The sequence below is a fragment of the Sphaerodactylus townsendi genome, linkage group LG16 (assembly GCF_021028975.2).
Source record: "Sphaerodactylus townsendi isolate TG3544 linkage group LG16, MPM_Stown_v2.3, whole genome shotgun sequence".
NCBI classification, from domain to species: domain Eukaryota; kingdom Metazoa; phylum Chordata; class Lepidosauria; order Squamata; family Sphaerodactylidae; genus Sphaerodactylus; species Sphaerodactylus townsendi.
In genome coordinates, this window is record NC_059440.1 from 18,387,228 (window position 1) to 18,410,815 (window position 23,588).

A 23,588-nucleotide genomic window follows, 5' to 3' on the forward strand; every position below is an offset into this window, starting at 1 on the left:
AAGCTTCCTTTTTAAACAGCTGAAAAAAACACCACTCGGGCTTACCTAAATATGGACGCCTGTGAACTTCCCAAGTCTTGACAAGGGATCGGACGGATGAACCTGCTCTTGTGAGCTCTCTTGCAAGGCCAAGGTTCTTAAGACACAGCCTAGCATCATTCTGGAAGTCCAGCATCCCGAGGTCCAGAGCTGGAAGGATCAGCCTGTCGAGGACACGGCCATGCCCCAGCTGTGTCGCTGCCAACTGGCCAACCTGATTTGGGTGTGTCATGACAGACAGCAGGAGCTGTGATCTGGGAGCGTCACCTCACTCAGCTGTGAATCTACAGGGCAGCCTTAAACGCGAAACTTGCTGCCCACCTTCCCCTTCCAAGCCCCACCTGTATTATAAGAGTAACTCTGGTCTTCCTAACGGGGCTGTTGTAAACGACTGACATACCTGCTGGTATGAGCCTCTGTTTGCAGTGTTTTGTGAATGTACATGTGCATGTCTAGAATGCAAAGGGGGCTTACGGGACAGAAAGCTGCCTCAAAACAGTCACGCGTATAGGGTTTCGTTCAAAATTTGGAGCTATGGAGGATTCCCATTGCATCACAGGCTTGTCAGAAACAAATCCAGATCATTTGGAACTCCCAACTCTATGGCAACTGCCATAGAGTTTGGAATGCCAAATGATCTGGATTTCCAAATGATCTGGATCTTAAGATTCGATTTCGATCGATTTCGATTTCGAATACCTTTAATGGCATATAAATAGTTTAAGATTAACTTAGCAAGATAATAACAGCCTTTACAACTTTACAACTTCTGACGTGTTAAAATAACACCATTTAAAAATTTAGAAATGATCTGGATCCTTACTTAGTGGTTCCAGAGCCACATGTGGCTCTCTGAGCTGTCCCCTTTGGTTCTTCTGAGCCCCAATTATAGGCCCTACGCCATGCTTCATGAAAGCTGGCAAGGCTCTTGTGGGCCTTGTGGTTAATAGTTGGTTCCCACCTTGAAACTGCTTCCACTGGCGGAACAGGTAAGCTGCAGGCCTCCGAGATGCGTACCTCACACCAGGGATGGCAGTAAATGTGGCTCTTTTAGTCAAGGATAATGGCAAACATGGAGCTGCAGAGCAGTACTATTGCTCTGGGAGAAATTCAGAGGAGGAGAGTTTTGGAAGCATCCCGACTACGGGCAGCTCTGGTCTTCGTTCCAACTCAAGACAAGAAGAGCCACCTTTGCCTTGGTGTGGCTCAAAGAGAGTCACCACACTGCACAGATGGCATCACTTAGCAGCCAGGGTTTAGGATGTGTTCCAGATGGTTGTCTGTTTTATTGTGTTGGTACAGGAAGTCTTTGGCTTCTCTTGGGAGCTGCATTCTCTTCTTCTGTTCCATTCCCATGAGCAACTTTGTATGTGCTCCCCCTTTCCAGACTCCAAGAAATAATGTCTTTCTGAGCAAGATGCATATTTGGTCATGGAAGCAATGCTGTTTTGCAGGAAAGAAATATTTCTATCTGGGTGATCAGCACAGGCTGATAAAATGCATGTTTCATCCATTATCTCTCTTGTTACCCACACCTGTCCAGGAGTCTTAGGGGCCAGAAAAACTCTATAATTTGCTGTGCAAGTGCTGAGGTTTCTCTCTCACACACACGCACACACAAGCGCACAAACACACAAGGCTCCTTCCCTGTGATATCATTCCAAATGGGACATTCCAAATTGCCCTAGAAATGTGCACATTTAAATACTGGCCCCACCCTCAGTCCCACCCATTGTGCTTTTAACCCACACCCATCACACTTCAAGTATTATTTCTGTCTTCATCTCAAGGTGGGGGGAGGAACCATCTGAAGGCAGATGGACAACACCGTTGATTGCCCAGCATTGGTCCACCTGGACTACCCTTCCTTCCCGCAACCTTTCCACTTCCTACTTTTGCCTATTTATCCTGACTTTAAAAGTGTTTTCGCAAAGCCCATTTCACATCTTGCTATAAACCCCTGGGCACATTTCTTCCCCATCCTGTCCAAGATTTTTGTCATGAGCGGCTGGGTGCTAAAATGAGTGGGTGGGTGGGTGGAGGAATCGGGACGTATAGAATGAAGACAGATGCCATGTTTTTAGTGGGTGAAAACAGAAGCAATGCTTTTAGAAGATGAAGACAGAAATAACATTATTAGCAAATATGAACACATGAAGCTGCCTTACACTGAATCAGAGTCTTGGTCTAACCAGGTGAGAATTTACTCAGAGACCCCTTCCGCAAATGCAGAATAATGCACTTTCAGTCCACTTCCACAATCGTTTGCAAGTGGATTTTGCTCTTCCACATAGCAAAATCCAGCTGCGAAGTGCATTGAAAGTGAATTGAAAGTGCATTATTCTGCATGTGAGGAAGGGGCCAGACTGGAAGCAGCTCCACAAGGACCCAGGCAAAAGTCTTTCACATCACCTACAGCGTTGTCCTTTTAACTGGAAATATCAGGGACTGAACCTGGGACCTTCCGCACGCCAAGCAGAGTACTTCCGAGCCACGACCCCTCCCTGGAACCATGAGGCTGCTCTGGCAGCAGTCCTATAGCGTTCGACCCACAATGCACCTCTTTGTTCCTGTATCGCATGTCATTTGGCTTCATGAACAGATACCAGAATGTACAAGAGGGGGCCTTTAATCAGTGGAGGAAACAGGATGCCTGAACTTATGCAGTGGGAGTAAGATTGACATCTGAGCAGGCATTTGAGTCATGGGTGTGCACCCCTCTTATTTCAGTCACAAGGTTTGGAGAAAGCCGGCTCCCTCCTTGGCTGTGAGATGTTCCCTAGGCTTCCTTTGTCGACGGCATGTTTTCCCCCCGCGTGATCCGTATCCTCAAGCAATTTCACCTTCCATCTGCTCCTGTGGCTCTTTCAATCAGGCTGGCCCAGAATCAGATTCTATGTGTCTGACTCGCTCTCAAATCCCCAGTTCCTATGCACTCCCCTCCCAACCCACACTTTCTGCAGGGGGGTTATCTGAGGCCCCTTCCGCACATGCAGAATAATGCACTTTCAATCCACTTTCAATGCACTTTGCAGCTGGATTTTACTGTGCGGAATAGCAAAATCCACTTGCAATCAATTGTGAAAGAGGATTGAAAGTGCATTATTCTGCATGTGCGGAAGGGGCCACAGTTATACAAACGGGAAAACTGGCTCAATGGGTGAAGACCTGCTTTGCCCACAGGAGGTCCTGGGTTCAATTTTCTGCCATTTCTCATTACAGGATGATATGCAGGCAGAGTCTGGACAGGCCTTTCTCCACCTGGGGCCTTGGAAACCTGCTGTCTGTTAGCAATGGAGGACGAAGGAACTGTATGACTTGGTACAAGGCATCTCTCGACTAGGAGGGCCCATAGCTCAGTCACGCAGTGGTGGCAAAAATATGGCACTCCAGTTGTTCATGGACTACAATTCCCATCATGTTTGGGAAATATCATGGGCATGGTGCTGGCAGGAGCTGATGGGAATTGTAGTCCACGAACATCTGGAGTGCCATAGGTTCGCCACCACGGGCTCAGTGGTAGAAGTGAGCCTGTTTCATCTCAATTGTGTCCATTACTAGCTTCTTTGCACAAGAGCCTGAAAAGCTACTTCCAGGATACTGTTCCTAAACATTTCCCCCCGGTTATCATCAGGCTGATTATAAAGGTTCAGAGATCCTACTTGTATCTGATGAAGAGAATTTTGAGTCTTGAAAGCTTCTACCCTGAAAATTTTGCAGATCCTTAAGATGCCACTGGGCTCAAATTGAGCTCTGCCAGAAGACTAGCTCAGTGGAAGACACCTTTATCCTCTCATGCGTGGTCACTGTTTTGCCAGCAATGTACCACAAGGCCAGCCTTCTGCCTAGGTGTGCCAAGCTACCCCTGATGGTGTGGAAATGAACAGGCCTGGTCAACCTTAATCCACACCTCCCACAAGACCACCTTCCCGCAGGCGAAATGTAACAGACCCGAGACAGTTGGGTGTTGGAAATAAGCACTTTATACAAACGGGGAGAAGACATTTTGGGAGGAAGGGGTTTGGAAATGCCCCAGCTTGGGTTTGGAGTTGGGGTGGGGGGGTGATGTGAATCTTCAGAAGCAATAAGCCCAGTGCTGTCCTGGTGCCCGAGAACAAGAGGCGCTGCTTGGGAGGGGCTCTGTCGGCTCACTCCATAGTACAGTCACTGCAGCAAAGTCTCAGGGTGGAGTTGTCTCTCCTGTTCCCGAGGAGGGCAGCGGAACAAGGGAATGAGATACCAAGCTTAGAACAGGCCACTCAGGAAGAGGAACACCTCTAAGGATGCCCCCTGCCCCCCGCCTCGATCCCCTCTTCCTTACTTGAGGGAAACTCCCCTGATTGGCTCTGATGCTGGACCAGATCCCCACCTGACACAGGTGAGCAGCCAAAGAATTTGGCCTGGGTTCAGTCCGGCATCTTGCAAGACTTCCCCTTTCGGCGTGGGCAAGCTGCTTTCTTTCTCCGCCCCATCAAACCAGTTCCATTCTTCAGATGCTTTCACATGCGTCGGATAATGCACTTCAATGCATTTCAGCACATGCAGGATAATGCACTTTAAGTCCACTTTCAGTGCACTTTGCAGCTGGATTTTACTGTGCGAAGTAGCAAAATCCACTTGCAAACAATTGTGGAAGTGGACTGGAAGTGCATTATTCTGCACGTGCAGAAGCGCCCTTATTTCACACACACAAAATCCAGTTGCAAGCCGCTGTTAAAGTGCATTGGAAGTGCATTATCCATTATGTGTGAAAGCAGCTTATTTTTAATCCCACGCCAGGAGATGGAATTTTGCTCCCAGGAGACGGTGCCATAAAGTTCTCGTTGGGAAGCCAAACAGAAGCAAAGGTGCCACAAAATGCATGAAACGGTGCTGTCATTCTATGCCTGACCCAAAATAAAAGAGCCCACTCGTATCTAAAGAGGACTAGAATCTTGGAGGGCATTTGGAATAGAAATCTAGAAGTTAAAGGTAGAAAGTTGGGCTCTCAAGCCCCGTGCACTCTTTCTGGCAAACACGCTCTTTAATAAAGTCAGATCTCTGGTTGTCTTTTCACAGCCAGTGGAACTTGAAAGGCACACATCCCTGAATAGAAGAAGCCCACCTCTCTCTCTCCTGTAAGACTCAAAGCGACTTACAAGCTCCTTTCCCTTAGACAGAGGGATGGGTTTTGCTCTGCCCATAGCACACACTGTGCTGATTCCAGATGTTCAGGGTCTTTGTCCTTAACAGCTGGCACCTAGTGGGGTATGGACCATTGGAAAGCCAGACTAGTGCCCTCCACAACGGAGGGGGCAGGCACATTCAATCAGAACTGACAGCAATCTGGGATCCTGCCGCTAGGTTTAACTCTACTGCCCCACATGCTTTTGTAATCTGAAACCACCAGCCAATGTAGGATAGTGGTTAGATCTTCGAATTAGGATTTGGAAGATGCAGGTTTGAATCCTCCCTTCACCACAGAAGGCTGCTGCATAACCTTGGGTTTGTTACTCTCTCTCCGATTAACACGCAGATTGAATGGATCAGGGGAAGACAACATTGTAAGCTTCTACACAAATAAACACTCTCTGTGTTTTATGATCCTCTGGAGGAAAACAGAAGACAACAGCCAACTTTTTGTTCTTTCCAAGACCGACATCAGCATAAAGAAAGCTGTCCCAAATGATGAAACTCTACTTCATCTGAACTGGGATGATCTATTGTGGAGGGTTTTTTAAAGTTTTTTTTTAAGTTGCAGCAAGAAGAAGATGAAGAGGAGAAGGAGTTTGGATTTATATCCCGCTTTCTCTCCTGTAATGAGACTCAAAGGGGCTTACAATCTCCTTTCCCTCCTCCCACCCCAACAACAAACACCCTGTGAGGTGGGTGGGGCTGAGAGAGATCTGAAGAACTGTGACTAGGTCACTAAGGGCACCCAGCTGGCATGTATTGGAGTGCACAAGCTAATCTGGTTCACCAGATAAGCCTCCACAGCTCCAGTGGCAGAGCAGGGAATCAAACCTGGTTCTCCAAATGAGAGTGCACTTGCTCTTAACCACTACACAACGCTGGGGAGGGAGGAAGAGCTAAAAAAGGAGAAGAGTTGCTTTGTATACCCTGATTTTTTATCTGCTTTTAAGGAGTCTCAGAGCAATGCAAAGTACTCCCCAAAACCTTGTGAGAGGTAGGTGGGGCTGAGAGAGTCCTGAGAGAACTTTGACTGGCCCAAGGTCACCCAGCAGGCTTCATGTGTAGAAGTGAGGAATTGAACCTGGTTCACCAGATTAGAGTCCACTGCTCTTAACCCTTACACGAACTTAAATAAAATTCTGCAGTGCTTTCTGGGAAACTGGGAGTTCCCTTTCTCCCAACAAATCAAGGAGAAGTCCACCCACCCACCCCCACTATGCACTGGCCCCTCCACAAATCTGAGCAACCCGATTTCAATGGCGGATCATTTATTTGGATTGCACAACAGCTCCCTTGCCATTAATATAGCTGAGTCCATTAATTGAGCGGCCGTGAAGAGTCCTGCTCTCGGGGCCCCTAGCGTTAGTGAAGCGAGGTGGTTAAGAAGGAGAAAAGAAAGTAGGAAACTAGAGCCAATGCTAACCTTCCTCCAGAACGGTCTCCGCTGCACACAGATGCACAACCTTGTGCCCCCTCACACCACAGGTGAGGGCTCTTAAGATAACACTGACCGCCTCTCCTCCTCATGCCTGTTATTGGGGAGTTGATAACACTGTTATGGGGAGGGGGTTGCCATTTTACCTGCTGTGCCTCTGCCACCCTCCCTCTTCACTCCTGCCGCCTCCCCGCCCCTGACCTGCCACCGCCACGGCCCACGCGACATACTTGCGATTCCGCTCTTTCACCACCATGCGGGTCATGCTCTGGATGCACTGCGCCCGGTAGTTTTCGTAATGCGTCTCCCGCGTCACGTCCTTCAGGTCCTGCATGTGGGTCCTCACCAGCATGGTACGCAGCTTGATGAAGTCGCAATGGGCGGGGTTCTCCACTGGCCGGAGGAGACAGAGGGTCAGAAGGGTCATCGGGGAGGGGGAACGTAAGGAAACTGGGTCAGAGCGCTCACACTGCAGCACGCACCAGTTCCTCCTCGCCTTGGTTTCTGTAAAGGGTCTGGGGCTGCCAACCCAGGAAAGACTCTTATCTTAGCAGCAGTGGCATAGTGGTTAAGAGCAGGTGCATTCTAATCTGGAGGAACTGGGTTTGATTCCCCGCTCTGCCGCTTGAGCTGTGGAGGCTTATCTGGGGAATTCAGATTAGCCTGTGCACTCCCACACACGCCAGCCGGGTGACCTTGGGCTAGTCACCGTTCTTCGGAGCTCTCTCAGCCCCACCCACCTCACAGGGTGTTTGTTGTGAGGGGCAAAGGGAAGGAGATTGTAAGCCCCTTTGAGTCTCCTACCGGAGAGAAAGGGGGAATATAAATCCAAACTCCTTCTAACTGCCTGAAACTGTGGATAGCTGCTGCTGGTCAGAGAATCAGAGTTCCAGATGTTAAGAGGCAGGGGACACGGAGTTCCCAAGAGTTCCCCACCCCCATTTCAGCTCATTCCAGACTTTCTTTCACACCCTCCTTCTTTCCCACACATCCCTATGTCACCCAGTTGCCGGCCTAGTGTAGTGGTTAAGAGTGACAGACTCTGATCTGGAGAACCAGGTTTGATTCTCCACTCTTTCACATGAGTAGCGGTGGACTCTAATCTGGACAGCCAGATTAGATTCCCCAATTCTCCACATGGAAGTCGCTTGGTGACCTTGAACTAGTCACAGAACTCTCTCAGCCAGAGGCGTATGGGGGGGAATGGCACCCGGAGACAACTCCTTCTCTGGGTGCCCACCACACATCCCCAGGTTCCTACAATTCGGCTTCTGCCCTCCTCAGAGCCTGGAGAGAGCAAGAGCCAAGCCGGCCTCCATGGACATGCTTTTAAAAGCACGGGGTGGGGGGTGGGGCTCGGAGATGGGGTCAGGCTCTGGGGAGGGTAGAAGCCTGGCTGCGGGGGGGAGTGGTGGCAGAGCGCTCCCCCCTGCTCATCCCCAGAGGTTGGCTGCTGCTCTCCCCAGGGCCTGGGGAAGGCAGAAGCTGGCTAGCAGGTAGGCCAGGAAGAAGAAGAAGAAGAGTTTGGATTTATATCCCCCCTTTCTCTCCTGCAGGAGACTCAAAGGGGCTTACAATCTCCTTGCCCTTCCCCCCTCACAACAAACCCCCTGTGAGGTGGGTGGGACTAAGAGAGCTCAGAAGAGCTGTAACTAGCCCAAGGTCACCCAGCTGGCGTGTGTGGGAGTGTACAGGCTAATCTGAATTCCCCAGAGAAGCCTCCACAGCTCAGGCGGCAGAGCTGGGAATCAAACCCGGTTCCTCCAGATTAGATACATGAGCTCTCAACCTCCTACGCCACTGCTGCTCCCCTCACTGCTCCCCTCATGCGACCAAAAGGTGTGTGCCTGGGGCATGGGTATCCCCATGTCCTTAGGCCGGTACACCCCTGCTTTCAACCCCACCGACCTTTGTGGGCAGACAGGAAGGTGATTTTGAGACTCCTTTTGGTAGAAAAAAGCAGGGTATAAAAACCAGCTCTTCATCTCCTGTGCATCCTTGTAAGCCCTCCCACCACCAATGCTCACAGCTGCTTGCACTGCCTGTAGCCCGTTCCCCAATAGCACCAGCAATGAGAGAACCTGGGACCATTTGTGTCCCAAGCAGATGCTTTGCTTCTGAGCCATGCTCTTCCCCTGACATTGTGGATATTGCCCACGCTGTCTGTGTACGCTCCGCTGGATCTGAGCCAGTAAACATGACACAGTCCTTCTCCAATCCAGCACCTTTTCCCTTTGGAGCCTTCCAGGTTGTATCCGATGGAAAACAAAATGAAAGAAACAAACTGAGCCAATCTCACCCTGCTTTTCTGTCATAAGAACATAAGAACATAAGAACTAGCCTGCTGGATCAGACCAGAGTCCATCTAGTCCAGCACTCTGCTACTCGCAATGGCCCACCAGGTGCCTTTGGGAGCTCACCTGCAGGAGGTGAAAGCAATGGCCTTCTGCTGCTGCTGCTCCTGAGCACCTGGTCTGCTAAGGCATTTGCAATCTGAGATCAAGGAGGATCAAGATTGGTTGCCATAGATCGACTTCTCCTCCATAAATCTGTCCAAGCCCTTTTTAAAGCTATCCAGGTTAGTGGCCATCACCACCTCCTGTGGCAGCATATTCCAAACACCAATCACAAACACTGTCCCCACGCAGTCCCCAAACACTGTCCCCATGCAGCCTGTGGTTTGATCTCAAAACCCTTTCAGAAGGCCCTGAGAACCTCCTGAATAAAATGCAGTCTACCCTGCTGGTTTCCCCCCCAACTTATGGGCATTGCCTACAGTTCTCCCGCAAGCCAGGAATGGGAATGAGCTCCCTGCCACTCTCCCACAATGCCCCACTGGCAATAGCCTCATTTAATACACGTCTGTCTTTGGCCCCCCACCACCACTGCAGTTGCTGCCAATCACAGAGAAAGGGATGCACTCCTGGAAAAGAATTGCACCGTCAGAGCAATGTGTTTTCCTTTTGGGGATTTGGGCAAAACAAAACCTTCACCTTGAGTTTCAAAGTTCTCACCTCTCTTAGCAGAGAACAAGCAAAGGGAAGGGGGTCTCTCTTGCTCTCCAGCCTCACCCAGGCAGGCTTTAGAAATGCCTCTTGCTCCTTAGAGGGAGCCTGTTTTAGAATAGCATCAGCTAGGGAATGCACAGAGTGAGGGCCAGAGGAATGGCATGTTTACATTTTTCTTCTGGATCCCTTGTCTGATCTACTTCTGTGCTGGAAGTATGGCGGCATTTTCTTTTTAATAAATATTTTATAGTTTTTAATGCGGGTAGTCCGCTGTATCACACAGACCTCCACTGTTCGAACATGCTATCTGAAACAGGGGCCGGCTGCTTGCATATCTACCACTTTGTCTGGAATTGACCTGATTTGCTCAATCATTTTCCACAGAGAATGCAGAAACTGCCATTGGCAACACGTGGCCTTCCAGTGTTTTCATGACTGTCCTTTCTGCCACGAGAGCCAGCATGATGTTAAGGGCAGGTGGATTCTAATCTGGAGAACCAGGTTTGATTCCCCACTCCTCCACCTGAGTGGCAGAGGCTTATCTGGTGAACCAGATGTGTTTCCACACTCCTACATTCCTACTGGGCAACCTTGGGCTAGTCACAGTTCTCTTGGACTAGTTCTCAGCCCCACCTACCTCACCAGGTGTCTGTTGTGGGGAGAGGAAGGGAAAGGACCTTGTAAGCCACCTTGAGTCTCCTTACAGGAGAGAAAGGTGGGATATAAATCCAAACTACTACTACTACCACTACTACTCCCCTCCTCCTCCTCCTCCTTCTTCTTTTCTCATACCAGATTTGTGGCCATTTTTCATAGCTTAATTGAAGCGCGAAGGTGTTTGGACTCCTCCCCCTTTCTCTTTACCTTAAGGGCCTGATCCTGAAGCTTAAAATCATCATCTTCATCTGAATCGCATTCAGGGAACTGGTAGATCCGGATTCCAAACTGCTCAATTTCCTCACGGATCTGGAATGGGGAAAAATGACGCCTGTAACAGACAATTATAGCCTTGCCCACATTTGCTGCAAATGGTCCATGATTACAAAGGGCCCACCCCAAAAGCGACAGGCATGTGTATAATTCGTCTCTTATCATGATGGTAGTAGCAGAAGGTGCAGTCAAGTCGCAGCTGACTTAAGGCAAACCTTGGTGGGGTTTCCAAGACAAGAGTGCTGGATTTTCTTGGTGGACTCCCATCCAAGTACTAACCAGGAGTGACCCTGCTTAGCTTCCAAGATCTGATGAGATCAGGCTAACAGGCCCATCTAGGCCATAGCTTTGTCATGATAGCACAATGTTTTATGTTCCCACCACTACCACTCTGCATCACTGGCTGTAGAGGGCACAAAAAGACAAAAGTCCACTAAACAAGGTGAGCTCTATCAGCTATTATGGAAATGAAGGCTGGACTTGGACACGTAACTCCTATTTTTAGCAGCAGCCGTGTGTCTGAAAGCAGTGTGGGAGCTCTTCTCACACACCGTTGCCTCCCCACATATATTGTATGCCAGTCTTATGAACTTCAAATCCACTACTTTTATTGGTTCTGGTGGTTTTTCCGGGCTGTGTGGCCGTGGTCTGGTGGATCTTGTTCCTAACGTTTCACCTGCATCTGTGGCTGGCATCTTCAGAGGTGTATCACAGAGGGAAGTCTGTTACACACTGTGTCCAGTGTGTAACAGCCATGGCCATACAGCCCAGAAAACCCACCACAACCAGTTGAATCCGGCCGTGAAAGCCTTCGACAATACACCGCTACTTTTAGTTTGAATGTCATGCTCCCCTCTTATTGTACTGGTTTCATCGTATTGATGAACAATTTACTGTAAACTCATCCGCAAAACTTTGTAGCTGACAGCAAGGCCTAAAAATATCTTAAATGACTAAATATATTGCCTACATTTCCTTCTTTTCGGTTTGCTTCCTGTTCTGGCTAACAATTGGTCTGGCTTGCTAGGATCCCACCGGGGTCGCCATACATCAGCTGTGACTTGATGGCGAAAAGGGGATTACGGGACAGAAAAGCAGTCCTGCCCTGTTTCCTCTGCACCTGCTTGGGAAAGCTGGGAGCAGCCAATGGCGTTGATTCTCACGGTTCCCCCTCACCTTGATTTTCATTCGCTCCATTTCGTTGGTTGTCAGGGTATCGGCTTTGGCCAGGACCGGAACAATGTTGACACGCTGATGAAGAGCTTTCATGAATTCGACGTCCAGGGGCCGCAGCCTGCCAAGAGATTCAGTAAACAGATGTGTGCAAATCAGAACCTTTCCCCGATATGAACACAGAGCCCTAAAATTAGGGTGCTCGAGGCAGCCTCGTTTGGTGGCTTCAGTCAAGAAACACAAGGCCAGTGCAAGGCAGGCAAGAACTCAGCCCTTGGCAATCATTTTTCAGTTTCACTGGGACTGTGTTTTATTAGGCTATCAAAGACGTTCAATGACTTTACTAAGCACCTGTTAAGGACTAACTGCACATTACATGATTCAGAGTTGACCACAAGGACTTCCAGTCTGACGTACCTTGGATTTTCAGTGCCCAGTCTGAATTCCAAAGCAGGTGGGGAAGCCCAACTTGGATCAGGACCACAAGACACAGCAGAAGGGATTTCCATTTCCCCTGGTGCCGTTTCCTGACCTGAAACAGCCCTGGAAAACAGCTCTTTGCCCCACTGGGAAAACCTACATGTACTGCAAGTTTCCCCACAAAGCCATCAGCAACTCCCTGGGTCCATTTTGTTTGACTTAGAATGCTTGGGACATGGGGATGATACATTGCTCTAGATGTGTAGAAGAAGAAGAAGAAGAGTTTGGATTTATAGCCCACCTTTCTGTCCTGTAAAGAAACTCAAGGTGGCTTACAAGCTCCTTCCCTTTCCTCTCCCCACAACAGACACCTTGTGAGGTAGGTGGGGTTGAGAGAGTTCAGAGAGAACTGTGACAAGCCCAAGATCACCCAGCAGGAATGTAGGAGTGCAGAAACACACCTGGTTCACCAGACAAGCCTCTGCCACTCAGGTGGAGGAGTGGGGAATCAAACCCGGTTCTCCAGATTAGAATCCACTGGCTCTTAACCACTACACCACACTGTTATCTAAATAGGTTGGCTCTCTTTGTCTTTAACCTGGGAGTTTCTCTTTTTCTTTCCCTCTCTCTGTGCCTTTTGCTCTATGCCGTTCTCATCATGACTCTTCATCGAGCCAGATGCATCTATAGGTCTCTCTTATAGAAGCTATTTCTTACTTCCATATACGTGATGCTGGCTCAGCCGGCCATTTGTGATTGGGAATAGTATTCTTTAGATAGGTCTTCTTTCTGGCCTTTCAACTGCAACCTAGATGTGACGTGAGCCTACTTAGAGAAACAGCCACTGCCTTCTTCCTAGGAAACCCTGGGAATTGTAAGGAAATGGAGGGAGGGATTTCCAACAGAGAATTCTCTTCCCCAAACTACAAATCTGAGGGTCTTTGGGAGAAGCCAAGGCAGTTACAGATGTATAAAACTGATCCTGTGCTATTGAGCAGGCAGAGCCCCTAACAGTTAGCAACTGGCTAGGATGCCTTGAGGCAGGCAAGGTTTGCTTGCCTGCTCACGTGGTCCATGGATTTGAAACCAACGCTTGGATGTCCTGCTCCAAACGCAAGGGCAGGCCCAGCTGAGCCTCAATCCCCTCTGCTTGCCGTACCCGTGTCCGAAGGGCGAAATGAAGTAGAGGCAGCAGTGGACGCGGTTGTCCTGGATGTTCTTCCGGTTCAGGCCGCTTTCGTCCCGGAAGTACTGTTCAAATTGCTGATCGATGTAGTCAGCCACGGTTTTCCAGCTGGGGAGGAACAAGACGGGTGATAAAAACTCAGGGTTGGCATCAGGGGGTGACAGGGACAAGACCTATGGTCCAGCAGGACCCCATCCATGTGGACCCCACCCATGATTGCAGCCCTTGATCTCCCAACTGGACGCTCAGCTGGGTCAGACTCACATCTTTTCATAAGAACATAAGAGCCTGCTGGATCAGCCCAGAGTCCATCTAGTCCAGCACTCTGCTACTTGCAGTGGCCTACCAGGTGCCTTTGGGAGCTCACATGCAGGGTGTGAAAGCAAGGGCCTTCTGCTGCTGCTCTCACAAGGATTTACTGTCCTCCCGCCAAATGTCTTTTGTCTCTTGGGGATTATTTTTATTCCAACTCTGGCTTCTATCCAGAGGTCAAATCAGCTCTCCAGGCAAGGCCCAATGGGATTCCCTGCCAAGACTCTGTCTCCAAGCTGCCAAGACTAGTGCTTCTCTTCTCCCCCAGAGAAAGACATACCATTCTGTGTTGTTGACAGCGTCCCCAAAGCCCGGCGTGTCCACAATGGTAAGGCGGAGCTTCACGCCTTTCTCCTCGATGTCCACTACATGTTTCGTGATTTCTACCGTTTGCATGATCCGTTCTAACCACGGAGAGAAAAGGAGAGACATAGGCCTTGCAGGGAAGCAGCAAGCTAAGAGACAGGGTGCAAAGGTCACACAACAGCCCTGCATACATCACAAAAGACCAAAAAATTCAGGACTGTCTCTGGTAGAATGCAGGAAGTATCATATTCCAGCATCCTTTTTCTAACAGTGGACAGACAGATGTTTCTAACAGTCTTCCCCTCTTTTTTTGACCCCAGCATGTGAGATCAGAAGGTATACTGCCACTGAGCATGGAAGCTCACAGCCAACTCTTCCCAAGAACCAATCTGGCAAACCAACATCCTTCTTATAAAAGACACAGAACTCTCTTTGCTCTTCCCAGCATCCTATATTCAGAGGTACACGGCTTCTGTACATGGAGGCTTCATTTAGCTATCCTAGCTAATAGCCATTAAAAGGGGAATGTAATCTTTTTTTTATAATAAAGACACCCCAGCTGCCTTTGTCTATCTCTATTAGATCAAGGTGAGGTTACGTAGGCCAGCATCTTTTCCTTTATTATTCTTTTTTTTTCTTTCAAAAGCAACAGAAAAAAAGAACAGGAAAGGAACAAAAAATAAGTATGTGTAAAAAAGTATATGTAAGTAAGAAAAAAATATGTAAAGTAGAAACAAAAATATAACAACAGTAGTGGTAGATCTACATATAAGTTTCTATAAAAGATTTTCAAACATCTAAAAATAAGTCCATATGCAGCTGTCTATATACAATGTGCTTAAATATTGATAAAGCGATAAGGTTCTCAAATCAATTGATTTACAGGATGTGGGGATTTATCTCTCCAAGGGTGAAATACGAATCTTTTTAGGAAGGGCACGGAAGGTCCATTTTTATCGACTATCAGTTAGCCTCCAAGAGATGGACCGATAATTCAAAAGCGCATTAGCATCCTCGAAAGGTAGTGAATGTTTCAATACAAAATTGATATGGGTGATAATTTTCTCCCACCCAAAAAACCACAAATGACTCGACACACCCAAAGCACATATTTAATGGATGCCTCCTGTAAGTTGCAAAGCCAACCATTAGACATTTTATTCCATCGTTTACTAAAGGGTAGCTGCGGTGTCCAATATATTCTAAACATCATTTTCCCCCTGAATATATTGCAACTTAAGATCCACAGAAAAAGCAAGCTTCTCTTCAGATTCCATTCATCTTTCACCTTTTACAGGATCCTGTTTCCAGTAGAGCATAGATGTCACTCACGGCCCTCCAGATGTTATGGACTACTGTTCCCATCATCCCCTGCCAGCATCATGCTGGCAGGGGCTGATGGGAACTGTAGTCCATAACATCTGGAGGGCCGCGAGTTTGACATTTGTGCAGTAGATGCCAGTCTGATACCTCCAGGAAACCCACAACTAGGGCATCAAGTCAACAGCTCTCTCTTTGCGTTTGTCCTCCAGCATCTAGCATCCAGTATAACATCTCCTATATGTGGAGGTTCCATTTCCCGATCCTGGCTAACAGCTGTTGATAGATTCATCCCTGTGATTTTGTCTAATCCTTTTCTAATCTCATTCTGTCTAAGCTCTCTCTCACCACTGTCCCTAGACCATCTATAATTGTGTGTCACAATCAATCTATATTCATTAAGGAACAAATGTCAAAAATGTACTTTCAGAATGACAAAAAAAAAAAGGAACCAGAGAAAGTTCTGAGAATTTGAAGGTTGGGCCAGGGCGCAGCTCTCTTGCATGGGTCCTCCACATCAAACTACCCCCTTTTTTTAAAGTGTAGAGGCATCACCCTCCTCCTTTGCCTTTGTGCTGTAAAAAGACAAAAGGAAAAGATGGTTCAGAGAAGACGCCTTACCTTCTGCGTTTAGAAGTTTGCGGTCCTTGTACAGGTCAGTGAGAAAGAGGCTGTTTACAAGCGTCGATTTCCCCAGGCCGGCCTCTCCTGGGAGAAAAACAGCAACAAACAGAATTCAGAAGCAAGAACAAAAGACACAGGACAGGCACACATCTTTCAAACAGTACTTTTATCCGGTTAACTACATGTTACGACTGGCACAGTGCATTACAAGGAATGATAGTTAAAACCAGCTGTTGAGTTTCTTCCTCTCCACCGTCTCCTGTTGAGGGTATAGATCAAAACCAAAAGAACGACAAGGAATGTAAAACTCCGGAGTCAAAAGCTCTCTGTTGACTTAAATCACTGCAAGGCAGTGAAATGGGACCCAGCGTCATTAGGCAGAGAAAGGAAAAAAATAAGGAAGGCCAGATTGAGGGATCTGGTTTGCACAAAGAGACATACTGCAAGACATCAGGTCGTGACCTGGGAAAGGTCTATCATTTGAGACGCAGGCAGAACATGGGCTGTGCAGATGCACAGTGGATTTCCAAGATGTCCAGGGCACAAACAAAGAGTTTTGTGGGTTTAAATATAAACTGCTCGATTGTGGCACTGGTTGTCACCACTTGGCCACCCGCGAAGCCAGATTGATGGAGCCTTTATCCTCAAAGGCACCGTTTCTTTGATTTGGCTAAAATATTGTCATACATTCATTTAATTTTCATGAATTCATGTTTAATGAATCCATTGAAGGCAGCTTACAGGAAAGCACACAAAATCACAATAAAGAAGAGTTTTGGTTTATATCCCACCTTTCTCTCCTGTAAGGAGACTCAAGGTAACTTACAAGCTCCTTTCCCTTCCTCTCCCCGCAATAGACGCCTGGTAAGGCAGGTGGGACTGAGAGAGTTCCAAAGAACTGTGACTAACCCAAGGTCACCCAGCAGGAATGTAGGAGTGTGGAAACACATCTGGTTCACCAGATAAGCCTCTGCCACTCAGGTGGAGGAGTGGGGAATCAAGCCCGGTTTTCCAGATTAGAATCCACCTGTTCTTAACCACTACACCACGCTGTAAAACAGGCAGGCTAATCAACTTGGACGTTAAAAAGCATCAAGTGTCATCAACACAAATATTATTGCAATTTTCATTCAATAACTTGTCCTCCTCTCTTCTGCCCTTGCTGCAATTGGTTTTCAGAGATGTATTGCCTCTGACCCATGTAGGTTCCATTTGTTTTTTTGTGGCTAGCAGCCACTGATCTTCCATGAAATGGTCCTCCAAGTACAACAGAGAAGATGTAGGTTGCAACATTCAAGGGTACAGTCAGGTCTTGAGACCGAAGTCAATAAGCGGACTCTGGATGCTTGGATCAGAAGTCTTTATTGATAACAGCTCATACCTGGCTTTCAGAAAGCCAGTTCTGCCAAGCTACCGAAATACAGTTGCTTTTATCCCTTTGGTGCTCCCGCCGTAAATTCCCCCTCCCGGTTTCCCATAGAATGTGAGAATAATGTAGTGGAAGAAAGGTGTTTGGGAGTTGAGTGTCTCAAGGCCAGTGCAGTGATAGTTCTCAGCCACCTGCCACCCCCTCCCACTGGGAAGGCGCCAGGGTTGCTCCTAGTTATCTACAGTTGCAAGCATCAAAGGAAACGGAAAGGAAAGGAAAAAGGTCCATTAACATAGCAGGTCCATCAACATAACATATCTCCTCAGCCAGGTGTGAGGCCATACACCCATCCCCTGCCCTTTGATGACAGGAGGGAGGACATCCTGACAGGTACCAAAGGCAAGGAGATTTCCTAGTCTTGTATTCGTAACCCTCCATACCTGCAACCATGAGTGTGAAATCAAAGCCCTTCTTCACAGACTTCCGGTGGACTTGATTGGGGAGTGTCGCAAACCCCACGTATTCCTTGTCATCCTGGAGGAAGGCAGAAAGAAGGAGACCAGGGGGAAGGGATAGAAGAAATGCTCCTGTTATTTAAAAAAAATCATAACATTCAGAGAAAGGCAGTACCACCCTAGCTTTTTCATGGGGGTTTATCAGCAGGCCGAACAGGTTAAGCCGTTTGATCACTGCAATGTACTGTTTTATATACAGAACTGTGGGGGGGGGGGGGGTCACATTAGGAATATGTTAGTTATGAAGGTTCATCGGTGACTTCCATCACCCAAGAAGTTTGTTAGTTTGTCTGTTTGTTCTTTACACTTATATTCTGCCAAATCTCCCTCAGCACTCAGGGCAGTTCACAATAAAAACTATAAAACAATAAAAAGTTCTATATGGAGAAGAGTGCCTTGGGATTCTGTCACAGATCTTTTTGATCACGCAATTAACCTGCATTTTGCATTGCTTAATGGCTCCTTATTGTCATAATTGACACTATTAGATAATGTAAATTGTCTGCTAATATATCCCAATTTCTTTTTTCCCCCGATCTTTTCTGGGGTGTTTTGTGGTTTCTGGGCTGTATGGCCATGTTCTAGTAGCATTTTCTCCTGACGTTTTGCCTGCATCTGTGGCTGGCATCTTCAGAGGAGCTGATAGTAGTAAAGCAAGTGAAGTATATATACCTGTGGAATGTCCAGGGTGGGAGAAACAGGCAAAAGGAGAACAAGGCAGTGGCGTAGTGCCCAGGGGAAGGCGGGGGGCGTCTTGCACCAGGCGTGCGCCAGTGCAGGGGCGTGTCGTGGCAGGGGCGTGGAAGGGCGTGGCAGGGGAGCAGGGCACACACATGCCCCAGGCACAGTTCCCCCTCGCAATGGCTCTGGAACAAGGTAAGCCATTTTGATTCTCCGCTGGAGAGAAAGGCCAGGTATAAACGAAGTAAACAAATGCTTACATCATCATCTTTGATTGGCTGCAAATATGTTTCCAGGCTCCATTTTCAAAGCAGAGCAATATAACTGAGAAAATGTGTCTTAGTTCAGAGTTCTGGACCAACTTTAGTCTGTAGGCTTCCACAGCTGCCTGGCATAAAGTCTGTTGGAGTTATGCAGCCGTGAGGTTGGAAGGGCAGCCAATCTACATACCATAAGGCATGGTAGAAGGAATTTCTAGATCTGCCCCTCCATCAGCAGAGTTAGGTCTAAACGTTCCCCCAAGCTTTTTACACATTCTGCCGACAACAGCATTACTTCCTGTAAAGTTAGCAACTCATCTGCCTCCGAGCCAGTAAGCTTTCTAACCAGCTCCACCATCTCGGGTAGATTCAGCTCGCTCCCCCCGAAGCTAGCAGGCAGCGGCATCCAGGCAAAAGCCCAGGGTAGAGAGGCTACTGCTGGAGGCCTAGGTAATGAAAGACAGAACTGGCTGTCATCAGCATATTTATGACACCCAGCCCAAAAGCTACCATCTCATTTAGCTGGCTTTACATAGATATTGAACGCCGTAGGTGAGAAGGCTGAACCCCGGGGCAAATGTAAAATCCCAGGACGGCGATTTGGAAATCTCCAAATCGTCGAGTCTAATGGGACAGAAAAGATCAAAACCATGGCAGTGCCACTCCATTAAACTGTATTTCCTTCTCCAAATGGTTTTGCAGGGCACGTGGTCCACCATAACCAAAACAGACGTCCGCAGAATTGGCAGCGGAGTGTTACTACAGTCGTCTGAAAGGGGCCAATCTTCAGTCTCCTTCGTCTGGGAAAGTGTCACACGCAAAGCAACATTATTATGCATCCCTTCATGCAGAGCCAAGGTTTACTTGAGAAGTGCAAACTACAAATCATGTGATTTCACGTTGACAAACACCGTCTGCTGCTCTTCAGCCTGTCCTGTCTTGCCTCGGTAAATTTGCGGCTTTGCTTCTATTTCGTGAAAAAGGAGAACGTCCGTTCTCTCCATCCGATCAGGCTTCCTAACAAAGAGTCATAAACTATAATACACGGGGCCTATGATTAGCCAATCATGTGCTAAAAGCTACCCACGTGCCCCTAGACTACACTTCCCACAATGCAACATCTTCAAGGGAAAGCTTCTTCTACCTGTAACTATCATTAACACATAGATACTGGCTCTCTCTCTTTACTAACTTTGTGTGGAAAGCACCAGTGCTCCCAACAACTCTACTGAAGTTCTGCAACCAAACTGGTATCTACATCTGACTGCCCCCGATTTCATCTATGAAGGATCTTGCAGAAATATCCCTGTTCACAAAGGGATCGTTATCTACAACTCCCTCTCTCCTGGGAACCTAACTATGCACTATACCAGGGGTAGGGAACCTGCGGCTCGAGAGCCGCATGCGGCTCTTCTGCCCTTGCACTGCAGCTCCACGAGCCGAGCCGCTGGCCCCATCCTTGCTCGCCCTGCAGGCAGCAGGACAGGCACACCAACTGTCCGCAGGTGGCTGGGCCACACCGCGGGCTTCCCCTCTCGCCTGCCCCGTTGGAGCGGGGCGGGCGCTTTCCCGGCGGCCGGCGAGGCCGAGCCGCTGGCCCCATCCTTGCCCACCCTGCAGGCAGCAGGGCGGACGCATCCATGCGCTTCTCAGAATGAGCGGAGTAAAAGGTAAAAAACCCCAATATATACAGTGTTATCTTTATCTTAAATGTCAAAAATTATTTGCGGCTCCAAGTGTTTTCTTTTCCCATGGAAAATGGGTCCAAATGGCTCTTTGAGTGTTAAAGGTTCCCTACCCCTGCACTATACTAAACAATTTAGCAGGATGAGATTCGGCAGACACAATGGTAGCAAACAAACTATCAACACCATCTCCCAGGTTTTCAAATGACCTCTGGGTCATTTCACATCTGATTCAGAAAGGCTCTTCTGCCAGCAAAGCTTCCTTATTTCCTAAACAAAGCAAGATTCCATTGAAGAAACAAAAAGAAGGACCGAACTATTTCATGGATTTTTGCCAGATCCATTCCCATGTTCCCAAAGAAATCATTGACAGGAAGCCCAACACAGGTTAGAAAGGAAAGCCAGTGGGGGGGACGCCTTACCTCATCAGAGTCGTAGGGGTCCAGCCTGCCCCAGGGACTTCTGGGTCGGGAAGGGCTTGGGGGCGTTGGAGCAGCCATGTGCTGGTGCAACTCGAGGGGCTGTGGGCGATGGAAGCCCCTCTGCTCTTTTTCAACCAAGGGATCGTCAGGGATGTTCCTGACCACGCTGGAGAACATCTTGGGCTCTCGATAACCCAACCCTGCGTCCTTCTGGAAGCCTTCCGATGGCACGAAGCGGAAGTACTCCTTGGAAGGATAATCCCTGAGGAACTGAACCAGCTCAGCCTCTTCTGAATCGTCCTTCAGAAAACGATGTATCTGAGAAGGGAAAGAGTAATAAGAGAGAAGGAGAGAAAAGAAATGGGAAGTAAATAACACCGGTTTGAATATACGGGCCTGGGGATAACCATACTTTTCCAGACACGGATCCTGTTAAATTAGGCTTCCTGCCAACAGTGTACTGATTTTGATTCCCTCCTAAGTGGTACTGTCCTTTTTTTTACTAGGGTTGCCAACTGTCCTGGAGAAAGTCCTGTCTCTTTAATGGAGACTTCTTGTGTAAAAGTGGTCAGTTGAGGCCTTTCACGGTATGGCAGTAAATAATATTCAAATTCAAATTCAAATTCAAAGACCTTTATTAGGCATCGAGAGAAAATACAGATAAAACTGTGCAGTAATATGATCCTGAGTTTGACAGGGTAAAACAGCTGCTCATAGTTCATACAGTACAAACTTCAGGAAAATAAGTAAATAAAAAGAGAGCCAGAAACTTATTTTACAATATCGAGCAGGAACTTGGCCCCCATTTTCAACTGCCTGGGATCCTCATTGTTCAAGAGGCGGTTCAATTTGGAATATGGAGGGCACAAGTAAGGCGGTGTTGAAAAGAACAAGCTAGGTCTGAGGTCTATGAATTTCGGGCAGACTAATAGAACATGCTCCAAAGATTCCTCAGAGGTTGAGCAATATGGACATGTACGCTTTTTCTGTGAGTGTGCCATGAATCTCTCCGGGGAGAAGGTGAGAGGGAATAAATAATATTCATTAAGGGAAAGGGCTTTTTTACCCAGGGCAGCTGTTCTTCCTACACATTTTGAGACCCTCAAAGTTTGGTCTGTATCACCCCATTCAGTGCTGCTCGAGAAAGAGGTGTGGTCACATCGACCCTTTTCTTCCGAAACATTTTGCATGATAACAGTCACGAATGCTCTGGCCTGGGGTTTGTTGGGCATTTATTGGTTTATAAACTTCGAATATGCTTCTGAGGCAGTTTGAGACTAAGTTAAAGATGTTCATTTAGATACTTATACCCCGTTAGTCTCCTCAAACCGGGTCTAACGTGGCTTACAACATAATTCTTTCTCCTCCATTTTTTTTCTCACAACCACCACCTTGCCAGGTAGTGGGGATTCAAACCTGTCTTCCCCAGATCTTTGTCCAAGACGCTAACAGCTATACCACTCCAGGCTCAAGCCAAGCTCCTACAGCAACACCTCAGGCTTGGATGTGGTGTAAATAAAGTCTCAGGTCACCATGGTGGAGTGGCTCACGTCCACACACGGACCCCAACTCCACCCCCACAAAGACGAAACTACTGTCATAATCTTTGTAATATAAAGTAGAAAGGTTAAAAAGAGAAATCATGACCAATATCACCATTCCTAAAATGAGTTGTTTTAGAAACATCACATTTCTGTTGCACAGGGGTCTGGCCTAAAACACAAGATACATGGAAGGCCAAAACTGAATTTAAACTTGAACAGGCCATTCTGACAGGAAAATGTTCCTCGTTTCACTGCTGGCTAGTTCCTATGGTTATTAAAGCACACTCTAATTTAAGAGTCTTTTCCCCCCCTTCCTGTAAAGAATTCAAGGTTACGAATTCAAAAGATCCTCACCCTCCCATAAAGAGGGCACTCACATTCTCAACTGACAACACAGAAGCAACATTAGCTTTGCCCAATTAAGACAGCAATCTTAGGCAAGTCTACTCAAAATCCTACCCAGGTGTCTTAAATGGGCTGACTCACAGGAAAACATTCTTTAAATGGTACCACCAGTCGCCTCCACCTCACACTGAACCCAGCTTCATTTGGTGCACAAATAGGATGGACATTTGTCAATCCTTTTGTGACGTTCAGGCCCCTTCCGCACATACAGAATAATCCACTTTCAATCCACTTTCAATGCACTTTGCAGCTGGATTTTACTGTGCGGAATAGCAAAATCCACTTCCAAACAATTGTGAAAGTGGATTGAATGTGCATTATTCTGCATGTGCAGAAGGAGCCTGGTTGCACATTGCAACTGAAGAATTTTGGGGAAGATACAGGAGAACGGAAGGAGTAAAACCCCAGGAAAGCGAGCCCAGTCTTGAGCCCGTAGGATTGTGGGTTGGGGGCTATGGAGGAGAGTCCAGGTACAGGCCAATCTTCATACGCCAAAGTTCTTACTGTGTATTCCCCTGGGATTATGGCCGGCTCTTCAGTCTGCCCCTGGAGGCAGAGACCAGCACCCTCTGTTTGGGCACTCGCAAAGGGCCCCTCTGGAGCACAGGGCTGGGTCTCTGCGGTGTCTTCTGAGGCTGTCGCTTCTGCCTCGGTTGCCTGAGACCAGAATGCGGAACGGGTCATGGCACGTAATGGGGAGGTCAGAGAAGACATTGGGGAGATGGGGCGGAAAGACAGAAACCAAGAGACAGAGAGAAAAGATTAAAGTACTGATATTGAAG

General features: G+C 47.8%; 1 protein-coding gene across 5 annotated transcripts in view; it reads right to left on the minus strand.

Annotated features, from left to right (window-relative positions):
* Positions 1-4,004: 4,004 nt before the first annotated feature.
* LOC125445716 (septin-4-like) overlaps positions 4,005-23,588 on the minus strand; it is a 47,753-nt gene continuing 28,169 nt past the window's right edge. For 3 of the 5 annotated variants that reach the window (XM_048518978.1, XM_048518979.1, XM_048518977.1), the window contains 10 exons: positions 20,858-21,175; positions 17,735-17,828; positions 15,923-16,009; positions 13,956-14,079; positions 13,337-13,471; positions 11,761-11,878; positions 10,519-10,620; positions 9,469-9,569; positions 6,877-7,042; positions 4,005-4,239 (listed from right to left, as the gene is read on the minus strand). In XM_048518978.1, coding sequence (XP_048374935.1) covers positions 9,498-9,569; positions 10,519-10,620; positions 11,761-11,878; positions 13,337-13,471; positions 13,956-14,079; positions 15,923-16,009; positions 17,735-17,828; positions 20,858-21,175 — 1,050 coding nt within the window. In that variant the 3' untranslated portion in view covers positions 4,005-4,239; positions 6,877-7,042; positions 9,469-9,497. Of the gene's footprint in view, positions 4,240-6,634; positions 6,741-6,876; positions 7,043-9,468; positions 9,570-10,518; positions 10,621-11,760; positions 11,879-13,336; positions 13,472-13,955; positions 14,080-15,922; positions 16,010-17,734; positions 17,829-20,857; positions 21,176-23,310; positions 23,464-23,588 lie in introns of all 5 variants that reach the window. The other 2 variants (XM_048518976.1, XM_048518975.1) reach the window with 2 other exon arrangements.